General features: G+C 41.5%; 1 protein-coding gene across 1 annotated transcript in view; it reads left to right on the top strand.

The window, feature by feature from the left end:
• The window catches only part of LOC307219176 (cytochrome P450 2J1-like), a gene marked incomplete at its 5' end in the record, with an annotated part of 87,533 nt that overhangs the window by 5,058 nt on the left and 64,942 nt on the right, over positions 1–17,533 (top strand). The window contains 3 exons of the mRNA XM_079982174.1: positions 7,578–7,835; positions 8,969–9,029; positions 9,595–10,660. Coding sequence (XP_079838300.1) covers positions 7,578–7,835; positions 8,969–9,029; positions 9,595–9,770 — 495 coding nt within the window. The 3' untranslated portion in view covers positions 9,771–10,660. The remainder of the gene's footprint in view (positions 1–7,577; positions 7,836–8,968; positions 9,030–9,594; positions 10,661–17,533) is intronic.

The raw sequence follows: 17,533 nt of genomic DNA, 5'->3' as shown, positions 1-17,533 counted from the left end.
AAGACACTTATTATTTGTCTATATCCTTCTCTTTTACGCAAGAGTCTGATTGGAATTTCTTTAAAAATGATAATTGGCCTGCCTTCAATTATTAATTTTTTTCGATAACTCGTTCTTAACATTGTATTCTTCATCTCAATTGAGTTGAAGATCACTAAACAGTCACCGGAGAGTTTTTTTGACTTGAACTGTTGGGATTTCACCTTAATTCTGAAAGCATTTACTACCATATATGCTAGTTCTTCTTCTTTTATTTCCAACCATTTCGCTAGTTCCTTAATCATTTTTTCTTTTATATTCTCATTTGATTCTTCTCCCACTCCTCTAAATTTTAAATTAAGTTGTTTCTGTCGCATTTCTGCCATGGCTAGACTATCCCAAATTTGTTCTTGTGTTTTGTTCAGATCTCTTATTTCATCCTTTATTTTTTCTGTCTCCTTCTTATGTTCCTTCATTTCTTTTTGAATTTTCTTATTGGTATCTTCCATTGTTTTTGACCTAACTGTCAAATCTTGTATTTTACTAGAGAGTTCTCCTACAGTTCCTTCAATTTTTTTATCTATCTGTTCCTGCACCTCACCTAGTTTGCTTTCCATATGTAGTTTGCTCTGTTTAAATTCCTCTTTGATCTTTAGCCACAGAATGTCAAGATCTTTAATGTCCTCCTGTCGTGATGCCTTTCTATCTCCTGGGGTCCCTCCTACATTTTTTTCCATTTTTTCCTGACATTTTGTGGTTGTTTTCACAATTTGTCTATTTTAATTTTCTGTCTCTCCCCTAGGGGCGCACAATCTCTTTTTGCTTTCCTTATTTTTCCTATATCTTAACCAATCTCCTTTAATTTACAGTATTGTTCTCTTGCAATTATACTTTTCTTCTTTTATCTTCTTACAATTTTCTTTACACCTTTTAATGTCGTATTTTCCTTGTTTTCAAACAAAGTGATATCTCTAATATCAATTAATTCAGCTATCTCCTAAATACATCCAATATATATCCACTAGTCTATTGAAAAATGTCTACTAATATAAATTTGTAAATCTGTTTAAATGAATTAATACTTAAAATAAAAGAGTATGCCTTCAATTACAGCCCAAATACAACTCGACCTTGCCAATTTTCTCAAACCGTATGTCTTTAACTACAAAACATAAGTACATTCCCTATACTCTTATTTTTTCTTCAATTACTTCCACACTCTTAATGTATTCCTAATGACGTGTGACGATATGGTATATATATTCCCAAACCATCCCTTTAGGACCTTAACTTCTAATGAAGATTCAGTGAATTTTCCCCAGACTCAAATGACCATTATGTATATAAAAAATATTGCTATTAATGTAACTTTCTAGAGTCCACATGGATTCTGATAAGGGGGAGGTAATTTCCTTTTTTAGCTGGAAATAAAGCACTCAGTTCACATCAAAATCTTTAATCTTCAGCCACTTGTTGGCTTAATCCATATCGAATAAGGGCTATTCTATGGTTTGGACCTTGGTCCAAAGTCTGGTAGATCTAATAATCCAAGCCTTAATCTGCGGTTTAATAATTTGGACTGGACCAAATCTAAAAAGTAGTAAGTCCCAATTTCCTATTCATGTTCTCAAATCCAAGTAATGTCCTCCACTTTCCAGTTGATTCTGTTGTTTTTTGCTTCAGCACTTAAATGTAAATCTCTCCAAGAAGGGAAGAAAAGGGGGTTAACTTAAACCCAATTTTTCAACAGTTCTCAGCGGATTCCACCTTTCTTTATACTATATTCCTCCTTCCTTTATATTCTCTTTGTATAGTATTGGGGGGGGAGGTTTTTATTAATCGTACTATATTGATAAATCATTTAAGTTCCAACAAGGGGGAAGCAGAAGGAGTGAAAACAAAAAGGCACAAAAAATGAAAAGAATAGAAAAATATAAAGAGGGAATAATAATAGGACAGTCTAGCAGGAAATCCTGGGTGTGAGCATCCCTAGGACCCTTCTGATTTCTATAAAAAATTAGGAAACTTAAAGGTGGAATGGGGGCTAAGGCACAAAAGAATGTCGGAAGTTATAACTGTCAAATATATCCCTCTTTCTCAAGCAGTTCCAAATTAAAAGAAAAAGGCGTTCTTTCCAGTCTTCTCTTTTCTTATCTTTAGTGCGGCTTTCTTGTCTTTTGTGCAGCTTCTAAGCTTTCTTTCAGTCTTTCCGTTGTTGTTTTTTTGGTTGCTCTTCAGCTAGCCACCTCAAGCTGTTCTTTCAAACGGCTCTGTATTGTTGCGTTTCAAATTATCTCTTTCCCGAAAAGGGAGCAACAAAGTTTTCTAAATAATCTTTCATCTGTTACCTTGTATTTAATGCTTAAAAGTCTATTTGCTTCGACAAGTGTTGCCGTGGACTTTTATTTTGTACTCACACAGTCAGGCTAGAGGCTACTTCCTTCTTTATCCCTGCGACTTTGTATCCTGCGCCATCTTAACTCCTCTACCGGGATGGATTCCTTACTTTAATCCTTCAACATCCAGCGTTCACTTAGTGTGTTCTTCGAATTTTAAAAGTTAAAATGTTCTACTCACACTAAGGGTTCATTTTTAAGTTTATGGAGATTCGTCGCTTCTTTAGTGGGAGCCAGAGGCATCGCAACACAGGGTCGGTGCTTTCCTATTGCGCTTGCGATCCCGTCGTCTTTGAGCTCTTCAGCAGAAAAAACCCGAAAAAACGGCCAGACTGCTTCTGCGCTGCCGGTTAGCCACCCCTCAAGGGTACCCCCCTTGAGATTTTTTTGGGGCGCAGTGCCTTTGCAGCTCCCCCAAGCCCCTGTGTTGTTCGAAAAGCCCCCGGCGAGGCTTTCCACGCTCTCTTTCTATCCGCGACGGAAACCGGAAGTCTATTTATTTATCTCTTTTAAAAATTACTTGAGTATAGACATGACTAAGTTAGGTCCATTAATTTCAATAGGTTTGCTTTCAGTAGGCCTTTGTTATATACAACCCAAAGTAATGAAAGGCAAATGAGTCAACTACAATTCTACCTTGAATGCAGGCTTTCGCTGAAGCTTGGAGAGCGAGAAGCGTCGGTGTGCACCGAACCCTCTTGCTCTCCAGGCTTCAGGAAGACATCTGCAGCCTAGGCAGCCCTGCAGGAGGTCCGGCAGGGCTGTCTAGGCTGCGGATAGCAGCCTGCTTCCCGGAGCGTAGGGCGCCCTGAAAGCAGAGCGCCCGGCACTTCAGGAGCACATCCGCAGCCTGGGCAGCCCTGCAGGAGGTCCGGCAGGAATGTCTAGGCTGCGGATAGCAGCCTGCTTCCCGGAGTGTTGGGCGCCCTGAAAGCAGAGCACCCGGCGCTTTGGGAGCACATCTGCAGCCTGGGCAGCCCTGCAGGAGGTCCGGCAGGGATGTCTAGGCTGAGGATAGCAGCCTGCTTCCCGGAGCGTCGGGCGCCCTGAAAGCAGAGCACCCGGCGCTTCGGGAGCACATCCGCAGCCTGGGCAGCCCTGCAGGAGGTCCGGCAGGGATGTCTAGGCTGTGGATAGCAGCCTGCTTCCCAGAGCGTCGGGTGCCCTGAAAGCAGAGTGTCCGGCGCTTCGGGAACACATCCACAGCCTAGGCAGCCCTGTGGGAGTTCCCTGCAGGGCTCCCCACGCTGCGGATAGCAGCCTGCCGCCTGAGGCAGACATTGGCCAGCCCCACAAGCTCGGGGGACAGCAGGGAGGCGCAGCGCCGTTCCTCGACCTGGTTCGGTTTCCCCGACCTGCTTTTGGGGGGGAAATAAAGGGAAATTTTTTTTCCTTTATTTCCCCCCCAAAAAACTAGGTGCCTCCTATGGAACGGAGCGTCCTATGGGTACTTTTATTTATTTATTTTGGTTGTTATGTGCTTTTTCTTTTATAAAAACCTAATAAATATTTTTTTAAAAAAAGAAAAATACGGTACTTACTCAATTAAGAGAATGTGAAAAAAAAAAATCCAAGTGAAGTACAGATTAAACAAAGCTACAGAATGTTACATACACAATATTCAATTCTAATAGGTCAAGAAGTGGAATGGAGAATTAAGTCATGGAAACAAAAAATTTTTGAATCGGCTAACAAAACGGGGAAACATTTAGCATGGCAATTATGAAAAAACAAAGAACAAAATGTGATTAACAAAATAAAAATAGAAGAGCAAACTGTGGAAGACCCCAAGGAAATAAAGGAGAATTTTATTAAATTCTATGAAACACTATATAAAAGAGGAGAAGAAGATATAACAGAAATAAAGAAATATTTGGATGAAAATAGAGTGAAAGGATTAACAGAAGAAGAGAAAACACAACTAAACAAACCCATAAAAATTGAAGAAATCCAAGAGGCGATAAAAAAGATGAAATTGGGGAAAGCTCCAGGGCCTGATGGGTTATCCGCTAAGTATTATAAAGTATTAGAAGAACACCTAGCTCCTGTGCTGTGTGAAGTAACAAATAACATCCTAAGAGGAAGAAAGATACCAGACTCCTGGAAGGAAGCATATATTACATTGATATCTAAGCCGGATACAGACAAACTGAATATGAAAAATTATAGACCGATATCACTACTAAATAACGACTATAAAATCTTTGCAGAAGTAATGGCTAACCGTCTCAAGAAATGCTTAACATATTTTATCCATACAGATCAAGCCGGATATGGCACAACAAGGGAAAAGTACATAAAGGATTTTCCAATCACATCATTAGAGGACCACTGCTAGAGGTATGGGGAAGAAACAAAAATCTGCTTGAAAGGAATACTCCCTGGTGGTTGTCACCAATTGATATTTTAACAATTAAAAAAAATATATATGGAAGGTGAAAGATGGACATACGAAGATCTATTGGTCAGTACAGAAAAAGGATGGAAAATTAAACCATATGAAGAGTTGAGAGACAAATTAACGGGCTGGCTACAATTTCATCAAATTAACGCTCTGTGGACTGAAGACAAAAAGATAGGGATGAACGAAAAAAAATCTAGATTTCAGGTAGAAATATTAGAAGGGAATTCCAAACTCTTATCAAAAATGTATAAGCAATTGTTAGAATGGGACACTAAAGATGAGGAGATAAAAGAAGTTATGGTAAAATGGGCCATAGATTTGGGACATAATTTGGAATATGACAGTTGGATAAAGCTTTGGAATAAAGATATGAAATTCACAGCCTGTGTTGCACTTAGAGAAAATATGGAAAAAATGATGTACAGATGGTACATCACACCTGTAAAATTAGATAAAATTTATAAGACTGGAGACAAAGTGTGTTGGAAATGCAAAAATAAGGAAGGAAGTTTCTACCATATGTGGTGGACATGTGAAAAAATTAAAAAGCTTTGGGAACTCATTTATAACGAACTAAAAAAAATTATTTAAATACACCTTTGTCAAAAAACCTCACACAAAAAATTAGAGACCAGAAAGAAACAAAGTTTATTAAGGAATGGAACAAATTCATAACATATATCGAAGCAGATGTAAGAAATTAAAAAATCACAATAGGTGCAATATAACCCTACTTCGTGCAGATGTTATAAATCGAAACTGCGGGGGGAAAACCTTTTATTACATAATCTAAAACCGAGGTGGAGGGAAGTCAATTAGTTGTAGGATGTTCTTGTTTTTTCTTTCTTTTTGTTGTTTGTTTTCCTTTTTGTAATGATTTTGTTTTGTGGTTGTTTGTGTTTGACTGTTTTAATGGAAATTAATAAAGAGAATTAAAAAAAAAGAGAGAGATAAATAAATAAATTAAAAGCGGAAATTGTTGTGGGAAAATATCCAAAAAGACAGGGGGGAAACAATAGAAGCTTTCTATTATCAATGGACTACTAACCCAGTTCACTATCTGGGAACAAGGCTACTTAATGCCAAGTGGCATAAATTATTTTCAGCCTTTTCAGGGAGAATAGCAGCCATTAAAATAATAACACCAATCATTGTTTTCATTTCAAAAGTTATAATTATTAGTTTGAGTATCAAGGGTTTAGGAGTGTATTCGGTTATGAAAATGCCATTCCTCTGATACTGTGGCTTTATTCAAAGTCATGTTAGTAATGGTGATAATAAAAAGAAATAAATGAACTGATGATCCTAACTTCGTCATTAGTTTCAATTAACTTTAATGGGCCTATTGAGTGGGTCTAGCTGTGAATGCCACCCCTTATTTTTGCTGTTGTGTAATAGTTAAGATGTTTTGTCTTTTGCTTGGTTACTATGAATCTTTGCCTCTAAAATTAGACGCAATAATGATAAATAAAAATAATTAGAGCAGGTAATAAAACCGCGCAATAAAGGCAATTCCATTTCTGCGGCAGACGGAACATTTCCTCTTCAGGCAGACTAACCAAAAAACCTCACCTTCCCCCAAGGAAAGACCTGGGTGAAGAAACAAGTCTTAAGGCAATGCTGAAACTCCACTTGTGAAATCTCTGTGACCATCTCCAAGTGAAGGGAGTTCCAGTAATCTGATACTGCTACACATCATCACCACACAATGAGCAGCCAGTGGTGGGACATCAGGATTGGCCTCCCCTTCAGATCTTAGTTTAAGTCTCTTCTTCTGCTTCTTTTATTTATTTTTTAAACAACACTTAAAACAAACAAAATGGAATAAAAATTAAAAGTGAATACATGAAAAAAAAAATAAAGGTATACTACATTGCAGTGAGAATTAACAATTACAACTCCGTATATAGTTATCTAATACAGAGATATAAAAACCTCCAATGAAGGAGTGCCCACAACCTCCCAAGGGAGTCCATTCCACTGTAATTGGGTGACAGACATGAAAGGTTTCCTGTTTTGCTGTGGGCCATACTGTAAGATCTGGGCTCCCTGCATGGAGACTGAAGGTGTAAATAGGTGAATAAACCATATTTCTCAAAACAAAATAAAAAAATTCCTACTGGAATATCTGAAGAAGTGTGCATGCACACGAAAGCTCATACCTAGAACTAACTTAGTTGGTCTTTAAGGTGCTACTGGAAGGAATTTTTTTATTTTGTTTTGACTATGGCAGACCAACACGGCTACCTATCTGCAACTGGACATATTTCTCAAAGCACAACATTCTCCACCATGTCTTCTGTTCTCCAAAGGGACTCAGACCCTGTGCGTGTGCCTGTGGCCCCATGCACTCTTGCCACTGCTTGGAGGAGAGAAGGACAGGCACCGGGCTTCTGGAACAATATTATACGATTTGCTCACATCTACAATAATAGTAAATGCTATGTTTTCTGCTACTTTAGAGGCACTAGACAAGGATGTCCACTTTCACCTTTGCTTTTCAATATTTGTGTGGAACCCTTGGCTTGTGCTATTGGACAACATAGGTACTCATAGGTAGTGTTGATCTAGAGAAGTACATAATTCAGTTGATCTGCAGATTATATTCTTTTGTTTCTTTCTAAATTTCATGTTACTAGTCCTGTGCTGATGCAAATGATAGGTGCCTTTATTCAAATATCAGGATACTCTATTGATTGGTCCAAATCAAAAGTGATGCGAATAAGTGAAAATTTGGTTATCCATCCATTTAATTATTGAGTCTGTATTTGTTCAAATCCATTAAATTTTAAAGATAGGCCTCCCCTGCAGAACTTAGATCAAGTCTGTTCTTTTTTGTGTTGAAAGCAGATTTTCTTTTCTCTGCAGCCAAAGTCCAAGCGGAAATAGATTCTGTGATTGGCCAGTCTCGCCAGCCAGCCATGAGTGACAGGGACAGCATGCCATATACCAATGTGGTTGTTCATGAAATTCAAAGAATAAGCAACATTTTGCCTTCGAGTGTGCCCCGGGTGACAACCAAGGACACTATATTGGCTGGGTTTCATATTCCCAAAGTAAATATGAAGAAGAATCACCATTCTTCTCTTCCTTCCATCTTTCTTTAAGATGCAAAAGCTTGAAGCCAAAGTTGTTTGTTTATTATTATTATTATTATTATTATTATTATTATTATTATTATTTATACCCCACCCATCTGGCTGGGTTTCCCCAACCAACCTGAGCAGCTTATAGCATATATAAATCATAGTAAAATATCAAACATTAAAAACTTCCTGATAGAGGGCTGCCTTCAGATGTCTTCTAAAAGTTATGTAGTTCTTGATATCCTTGACATCTTAAAGGATGTCACAGGGAGGGCACCACTACCAAGGATTAGCCATCATGAGGTCCTCCAGATGTTAATGAACTCCGAAATCCTACCAGTTCCAGTCAGCATGGCCAATGGGCAGGACGGATAGAAGTCTTGGTTGTTCTTGGGGCACATCTAGATCTGGAGTGGAGGGAGGGATTTGGGCTAAATAGACTTTTAGGTCTTTTGAGCCCTCCCATTGCAAAAATGGATTCCAACCACAGTCTGAACCATTTGAATGGATAGCTAGTATTCTTCTTTGCTTTCTTTTTTAAATGACCATTACTAACCACTGAGCTAGCAGATGCCTGAGCCACACGTCACTCCCCAGGAGAGGGCACACTGCAGGCCATGCCCAGTGGTCACCCCCCTCAGTGATGACACCTGGGGTGGACCGCACCCACCGCATCCCCTTTCCTACGCCACTGGTTGCTGGGAGTCTGGTGTATTACAGGGTTCAGCACCCTATTGGGGCCAGTGGTCACGTGTGGGATTGTGAGGAAGTACTGTGGATGCAAGTCACAAAAGGACTACTATAGGAGGTGTGAAGTTACACAAAATGGTGTTAATACACTCCCCCCCCCCCCCAGTAAGCAGTGTGGATTTTTGAGGGAATAGTTTCAGAGATTTCTCAGGTGCCATAAGTGGGAGAGGTGCTCCACCAGCCGTTGGGTAGACAGCAGCTGATGTATTTTTTCATAGTTTCCCCAAGGAAGAGAAACCCACTTCCATCTTGACCTTGAGGAACTGAGCTCTGTTTGCCACGCCCTTAGCTAAATTATATGCAGATTAGGGAGATTCCTAATAAAATATTATTGAAATTTATCTCATATGCAGTTTTGGAGGAAAATATCAATTGATGTAACTCAAATATACAAGCTGGGGGGCAACACCTGGTGTACTTTTAAAATGGTGGAATCTAGACAAATATAAAAAAGCTTTGTGAAAATGCTTTTTAAAGAAATGTTTTGAGAAAGAATATAGAATTTGTCATAGCTTACCATCGCCATCTAATGTCACATTTGTATAATGCACCTTACAACACACTTTAAAAGTTTTAATTTCACCTGTATAGCTGATTCCACAATGTTTCCTCAAGGAACAGAAAACCCAGTTCCATCTGGAACTTGAACAACTAAACTCTGTTTGCCACACCCTTAGCTAAGATATATACAGATTAGGTTGATTCCTAATAAAAGATAATTCAATTTTGTTTCAAAACTGCTTATGAGATAAATTTATGTATCTCAAATGTATCATTTCCAAATTCTGTAAAACCATGATCATATTTGTTCAATGTTCCCATTTGCTTGACTGGGAAGTAGGAATGACTTCTATATTTATTTTGCAACAACATAATTACTTTTTAAATTATTTGATCTGCCCATGTTATTTAAATTGTACCACTCAGTGGAGAGCAAAAGCTCTCCACTGAAACAGTCTTTTTCCTCCTTGTCTTCTAGGGAAGCGAGCCTGTTTGGGAGAGCAGTTGGTGAGGACCGAGCTCTTTCTTTTCTTCACTGCCCTAATTCAGAAGTTCACTTTCCAGGCTCCAAAGAATGAGACATTAAGCCGTGAATTTAGGATGAGTCTGACATTCTCACCCCTGCCATACCGGATTTGTGCATTTTCTTGCTAAGGGGCCCCAATTTATAGCATTGCTGTTTCTTTAAAAAGTAGGATTTGTTTATGGGGTAGAAGCAGATCTATGGCTTAATCCTAATTGGGTTTAGCCAGAATTCAGTAGGGCTTAACCCAGGTAACCCAGGTGAGCAGGATTGGGATTGCAGCCTGTTCGTTTAAGCAGAGATTTCCACACTTTTTAGACATGCATCATTTTGCGACACAGTTATTCGGTTTTAATAGCAAACCAGAGGTTAAACTAACCCCTTATAAGAGATACGGACATATATCATGCAACACCCCTGAACACTGAACACCCCTGAACTGTGTCATGACACATGCTTTGGAAAGCTCTGTTTTAAAGCGTATTCAAAGCACATTTGCCCCCTTAAAGATTTTGGGCAACCAAAGTTTATGGGTGCTTGGAATTGAAGCTATCTGAGGGGTAAATTCAGTTTCCCAGAATTCTTGACAGAATTTGTGTATGCAGATAATGATACATTGATGAGGATCCAAATTCCACCCTCCCACTTCTTGTTCTGGTGTGTATGTCTATCCACCATCCCATTATTTTCAAATAATAATAATAATATCCTGGCTGTGGTGAAGAAAAGGCATTGCTTCGTTTGTAGGAATCTGTGTCCTTACGACTCAAAATAAACCCCTAATGTAATTCCTGCCTATGTTTATAAAATTTAAAAAAATGTTGCTTGGAAAATTTTGTTGCATAACCAGTTCATAGAACCATGGACTCATCGAATTTCAGAGTTGCAAGGGACCCCAAGTGTAATCTGTTTCAGCCCCCTGAAATGCAGGTATATTTTGCCCAATATTGGGCTTGAACCCATGAACCTGAGGTTCTTGCTGTTGTGTATTGGTGGCCCCAACCCCAAGGCAAATCCAAATGTGCTTATAATTACAGTAAAATGAATGGACTAAATTCTTGAATGTTGCCTAGGTTTTATTATTTTCCAAAAAACATTATTGTTGTGCTTTAATATACATAGTGGATAACAAGGTGCAAACTAAGTCTGTAAAGTGTTTTCCATGAAAATAGTTAAAAGTGGCAATTTGGCTGTCTGGGAACGCATAGTGCTGACGTTCACAGGGGCAGAGGCAGAGGAAAATGTCACTCAGAAGATACATGCTCCCTTTCCCTCAGTACTATTGTGTCCAGCTGAAAACATTCAAGCAGAAATTTCCTGGGGATATTGTGCCTGCAGTTCTTTGGAAGTCTTGGGCTTGATGTGTGCTTGGCCTGAACCAATTTCTCCTGTGATGTTCTTTGGGAGAAGGAACATGGAGTCTTAAGGCCTTTGAACAACAATTATTGAATAATAAAGGCTTACTCTCAGTTCTTTCTAAAATTATATTGGATGCCACTGTAGGTGGACCTGCTGGTTAGAAGTTGTGCTGGGAACAAAATATCCAGCTTTCGCTCAGTGATAGAGACTGGGAGGTTTTGTGGTAGAAATTGCCTTATAAATCAATCTTTGCTTCTGTGAGGGAATTATCTTTGAAAGTATTGCACAGCTGGTATTTGACACCCAGGTATTTGGCCCACACTGCATCAGTTTCCTCCTCCCTCTGTTGGATGGTGTGTGTCACCAGGCATGTATTGATACAAGTGGGTTTCGGGAGAAGGTGTTTTTAGAAATCTCTCAAATAATGCAGCAGGATGTACTCCTTACCCCAGGTTTGGCAGTACTGAAACTAACAATTCAAACTGGGTTTTAAAGAACAATGAACTTATTGTCCACCTGGTCACAAGAAGATGAATAATAATGAAAGTTATTTTGTTGTTTTGTTCTGGGGAAGGAATTTTTCTGACCATCACTATTATTTCTTCTGTGAAATAGGTATTTCCTCATCCCCACAATAGTTTCAGAAGTACCCCTGGGCCCCCAAAGGTGGGAGCCTCTGGTTTCCACAGCAACATTTTAGCGACTGTGTGCTTTCATACTTGACTTCCCCCAGCAGAAGTCCATGCTGTTGTAGCTTGCAGCCATTGATCTTCCACGTGCACAGAGGCAGGAATAAGGACTTGCCATTCAGCTCCACTGTAGACACAATTCCACCTGGCCACCTGATTACACTGGTCAACAACAAATTTGTTGTCTGCATTTTTTCAGTTGATTTAGGACGAATCTGATGCGCTGAATCCAAAAATCACATTGTTTTTGCTCAATCAGGTCAAGTTTTTGAGCTATGACCACACGTCATTTTTTTACGTTTTTGTTCACATGTACGCTTGTGTGGAGCATTTTAGAAGAAGTTGGTGGGGGTAAAATGCCATGTCGAATAATTGTTTTGATTGGAAATGATTATTTGAATGACAAGAAGTATTCAGGTCCAATAGTTCTGGGTGATTATGTTGAAAAGGGATCGGTTTGAAGTCATAAAACCTCGAAATCTTCCATAAATTGGTGCGGCAAAGCATAAAGTTGGGGTATCAAAACTAAGTTAATGGGGCAGCCGCCCCACGAAGTATCCTGATCTTCAATCAGCACATCGTCCTGTAGCTCATTGTGATGAAATTCCAGTGCCTATCTTCGGAGAACTTCCTGACATTAGTGACAAAGATGCCTCCAGTGTTGAAGGACATGAAGAAGAAGAAGTGGTTCTTGAAGATGATGCTCCACATCCATTTTCCCCAAAGGAGTTGAATGATCTAGTTCGCGACCTCAGCTTGTCAAAGGACTCTGCCGAACTGTTGGCATCCAGATTGAAGGGAAAAACCTCCTCTCTGACAGTGCTCGCATCAGCTTCCTCCGCAACAGGCATCAAGAGTACCTCCATTTTTTCTCGGAAGAGAAGGACTTGGTGTACTGTGCAGATATTGTGCAGCTTCTGCTCAAGCTTGGAGTGCCACAGTACGAACCCAAAGATTGGAGACTGTTCATTGACAGCAGCAAGTGATCACTGAAATGTGTTCTGCTACACAACGGCAACCAGTTTGCCTCTATACCCCTGGCTCACTCGAGTACACTGAAGGAGAACTATGAAGCGGTGAAGTATGTGCTGGAGAAAATTGGTTATGATCAGCATAAGTGGTTTATTTGTGTTGACCTGAATATGGTGAACTTTTTGTTGGGACAACAGTCTGGCTTCACCAAGTACCCATGTTTTCTGTGCATGTGGGATAGTAGGGACCGTGCTCAGCATTACACGAAGAAGGACAGGCCTGTGTGGGAGGAATTGGTGTCTTGCAAAGAAAGGAACGTCATCAATGACCCTCTGGTGGACAGAGACAGAATACTCTTCCCACCGCTGCACATCAAGCTCGGCTTAATCAAGCAGTTCACCAAGGCTCTGGACAAGGATGGTGACTGCTTCATTAGAGGCTGTCTTCTCTAATGGTCTCATCTGGAAACATCAAAGACGGTTTGCCTTAACAACACTCAGAAACTTTGGTTTGGGCAAAAGGTCTTTAGAAGAAAGAATACAGGAAGAAAGCCGTTACTTAAAGGAAGCAATAGAAGCTGAGAAAGGTGAGAACCAGAATCAATAAACCTGGGGCATATTTACGCTGCTATTTTCTATGAACACAGGGACGCAGGTGGCGCTGTGGGTTAAAGCCTCAGCGCCTAGGGCTTGCCGATCGAAAGGTCGGCGGTTCGAATCCCTGCGGCGGGGTGCGCTCCCGCTGCTCGGTCCCAGCGCCTGCCAACCTAGCAGTTCGAAAGCACCTCCGGGTGCAAGTAGATAAATAGGGACCGCTTACCAGCGGGAAGGTAAATGGCATTTCCGTGTGCGGCTCTGGCTCTGGCTCTGGCCAGAGCAGCGATGTCACGCTGGCCACGTGACCCGGAAGTGTCTCCGGACAGCGCTGGCCCCTGGCCTCTTAAGTGAGATGGGCGCACAACCCCAGAGTCTGTCAAGACTGGCCCGTACGGGCAGGGGTACCTTTACCTTTACCTTTTTTTCTATGAAAAAGATCAAAAATACATTAGCCAGGATGCGAAGCTCTGTGGCATTATTTCTTCACACAAATGTAGCACTGCTTGGACTGGAATGACCCTGTGATGGCAAAGGGGGTGTTGATAGGAAGCTCCACAGAGGCTCGTTATGGTGCAGAAAAGTTCTAGTGTGAAGCTCTGTGTTGGAACCTGCCATGGGAGCTAAAAGCCCCTGAACTAGAACAGACTTAAGAACAAAGATGGAGTGTTTGGGCTGAGGAGGTGTGCAGATTTTGATGATTTTGACAACCAACATCACAAATAGAATAGGGTTTGAAGTGCAATCATTATATTTTGGTATATACTGTCTTTGAGATGGTCGTTACCCTTTTTGACAGCCATTGTTACAGAATAATCCTTACTGCAGAATAATCCTTGTCTATGGAGAATATAAATACTCACTTGAAAATAAAATAAAAAAATTCCTTCCAGTAGCACCTTAAAGACCAACTAAGTTAGTTCTTGGTATGAGCTTTCGTGTGCATACCAAGAACTAACTTAGTTGGTCTTTAAGGTGCTACTGGAAGGAATTTTTTTATTTTGTTTTGACTATGGCAGACCAACATGGCTACCTATCTGTCACTTGAAAATATAAATGGATCTCAGAGTCCTGGGTGTCCCAGGTTAAATTACAGGATATGCTGTTAATACCGATGCTTTCTTTGGCTAAACCAAATTCTACCCCTTCCACACTCATCCACTTTCCCCTCCTCCTGTTTTTGTTATATGGAAGCTAGAAGCACCCAACACGGGTGGCGCTGTGGGTTAAACCACAGAGCCTAGGACTTGCCGATCGTATGGTCGGCGGTTCGAATCCCCGCGGCAGGGTGAGCTCCCATCCTTCGGTCCCAGCTCCTGCCCACCTAGCAGTTTGAAAGCACCCTTAAAAGTGCAAGTAGATAAATAGGTACTGCTTTATAGCGGGAAGGTAAACGGCGTTCCGTGTGCTGCGCTGGTGTAGGCTCGCCAGAGCAGCGATGTCACACTGACCATAATAAAAATAAATAATTAAATAAATATAATAATAATAATAATAATAAATAAATAAATAAATAAATATCAAAAAAGGAGTATATATAAATAAATAAGTTAAAATAAAATTAAAGTAACATACATTCAGTAAGTAATTGAATTCATACACATACACACACGCATAAATACACGCACAGCACAAGATTGATAACATGGCTAACAGGGGCAACTCCCAGTTACTGCAAACGGGTGGCGCATTAGTGCCGGTGGCACCCTGCAACCCGCAGGCCTTGGCTCAGTTTTTTGCTGCGATCCAAACCTTTTACGCACAATGCAGTCCTCCCGTCGCACCAAATCCAAATATAGTGGAGGTTTCTCAGGATTGCATTCCTGACACCCCCCCTAGCCAACAGGGCCAGGCAGGACCCTCAGCGGCCTCGGCGAGCACGTCACATCAGGGTTTGGTCAGATCAATAGGCCCCAAACACGTTCACAAACTGCACACGCGCATAAGTCCAAGGGTGTGGCGCAAAAGGCCATGTCTGGGGCTCAAAAGTCTAAGGCTTCGGGGCATAAGTCCAAGGCACCGCGGGCAGCTCCACCTAATTCTAGTCAACAGAGAATTGGTGTACCTAGTGTTTTTCAGGATTCTCATGCCATGCCAAGTCATTCGGAGGGCTCTTCTTCGGACGAGGAGCTACCTCCCCAGCAGGCAACCACAGCTGAGAATGATCCAGCACCGCAAGATAACAGTACCCGCGGTGGGAAGCGGAAGGCGAAGAAGAAACACGTGTCCAAGAAGAGCAGGAGAAGCGACCCATCTGACTCCGACGATGACACAGGTACCTCTTCCTCGGAGGACGATAGTGACACTCCCATGGAGACTTATTGGGGGGAGGGTGAAGAAACCGGTGTTCCTTTGTGGGTCCATGAGAGGAGGGCTAATTCACACAGGAAAACCTTTAATGGTACCCTCGAATGGAAAGATGGGGCCTTGGTGGAAGATGTTAAAACTTCAACTCACTTGTCCACTGATTTTATCCTGGGTAATCACCTGTCTAAGAGAAAGAGGGATAAGATACTGAATGGGGACTTTATAGACCTGTTTACCTTGCTGCCGCCAGCACAAATAAAGGGAAAAGGGGAGAAAAAGCGGTATTATGGTAATAAAAGATATAGGTCCCCTCGGGCCGAGCGTACTTTCGAGAACTGGCTCAATGGCTACCAGGTATTTATGGGGATAGTGGTAGGTTGTTATCCAAAACGTGGTTTGCACCTTGCATCTTATCTGGCGCACGTGAGAAGGGCTCGGGAATTAGCGGGAGACGAGGCTGCCATTTCGTACGACAAGGACTTTCGTAGGAATGCCTTGCTGTTGTCATCCACGCGCTGCGATCAGAGGGATAATAACTACTGGATGAAGCATGTGGGGCCTAACATCGAAAAGAAAACTCACGACCAAGCCAAATCCGGTAAGGTGGACACAAAGCGTCGCAGGCAATGCTGGGATTTCAATAAAGGGGCCTGCCAGCGCACCTCTTGTAAGTACTCGCATGAATGCGATAGGTGTTTGGGCAACCACCCGGCTGTTAACTGTTACAAGAGTAAACAACAGCCCTTTCGAGGTGGTAGGGGTCACCTCCACCAGGGAAATCGGGGTGCCCCCTCTGGCGTGACTGGACCCGCCCAAGGGGCAGCTGGGAATCGCTACTAATTTGTCCCTCGACCTAGCACGCTCGCCGATTAAGCTTCAACCCCTAAGAACCCTGTTAAATCTATATCCTAATATACAAGCCACCCTTCTCCTAGGGGAAGGGTTTTCCAAAGGTTTCAGAATTCCAGTGGCCTGCACCCCCAATTCTAGCTGCCCCCCAATCAGAAATCGGTCTTAGAGAGACCGTCGCCTCGTCCGAAACCTACGGAGGCTAGGGCCTAAAGCGCGCCCCCAAGTGGTAACCCCTTGGGGGGAGCGCCTAGGGATGTGCATCTCGGGTGGCTCCCCCTGTTGGTGCTTAACCCTTCCCAGTTAGACCGGATAGTCTGTTAGGGCCAATGCCTAAATGCCAATACCGCTCTTACCTGTAATCAATAAAGTTGTGGCCATTTACGCCCATTAACCTAAATTCTGGTGTCCAGTGTCTTTATTTACTCCATTTGTGGGAGGGGGCGGGTATCGCCACGCAACTGTATGCTATGTCCAATATCTTTAGCCCAATATATCATTACCAATTTTACCTCCAAATCCTAATTTTACCTCATAATCCTAATTATGTTTAGCCAGAATTCATTAGGGCTTAACCCAGGTAAGTAGGGTTGGGATTGCAGCATGTATCTTTAAAACACATTCAAAACAGACTTGCCCCCTCAATGAATCTGGGGAACTGTAGTTATTTTGGGAGTTGTAGTTTACCCCTGAGAGAGCAACATTTCCCAGAAAATCACATTTCAGGTGATTTTGTATGCAGATCATAATGATCCATTGATGAGGCTCCAGAGTCCCCATTCTCTGTCCTTGGTACGGGGGTCTCTCCCCCACCCCATTATTTTAATAATTATTTTATGTAATAACAATTTTATAGCTGCCAGTTATAGTTCTAACCCCCAATAATTTGTAAATACAGCATTGGTGTCTATGTAAATCCTAAAAACAAAAGTAAACAATAAAAAACCAAGAATGACACCATAGGAATGCAACAACAGCAGCGCATAGCTAAAACAGACTGTAAATGAACCCATGCCCCCTTAAGATGGAGCCTGTAAGCCTATACACATTACCTGAGAGTCCTCCTCATTGAGTACATTGGGACTTACTTCTGAGTAACCAGGCAGGGAAGTTTCATTTGATTGG

Source organism: Podarcis cretensis (assembly GCF_951804945.1).
Source record: "Podarcis cretensis genome assembly, chromosome: 6".
Lineage (NCBI taxonomy): Eukaryota > Metazoa > Chordata > Lepidosauria > Squamata > Lacertidae > Podarcis > Podarcis cretensis.
Note: the sequence above shows the minus strand (reverse complement) of the source record. Positions and strands in the feature narration are given on the sequence as shown.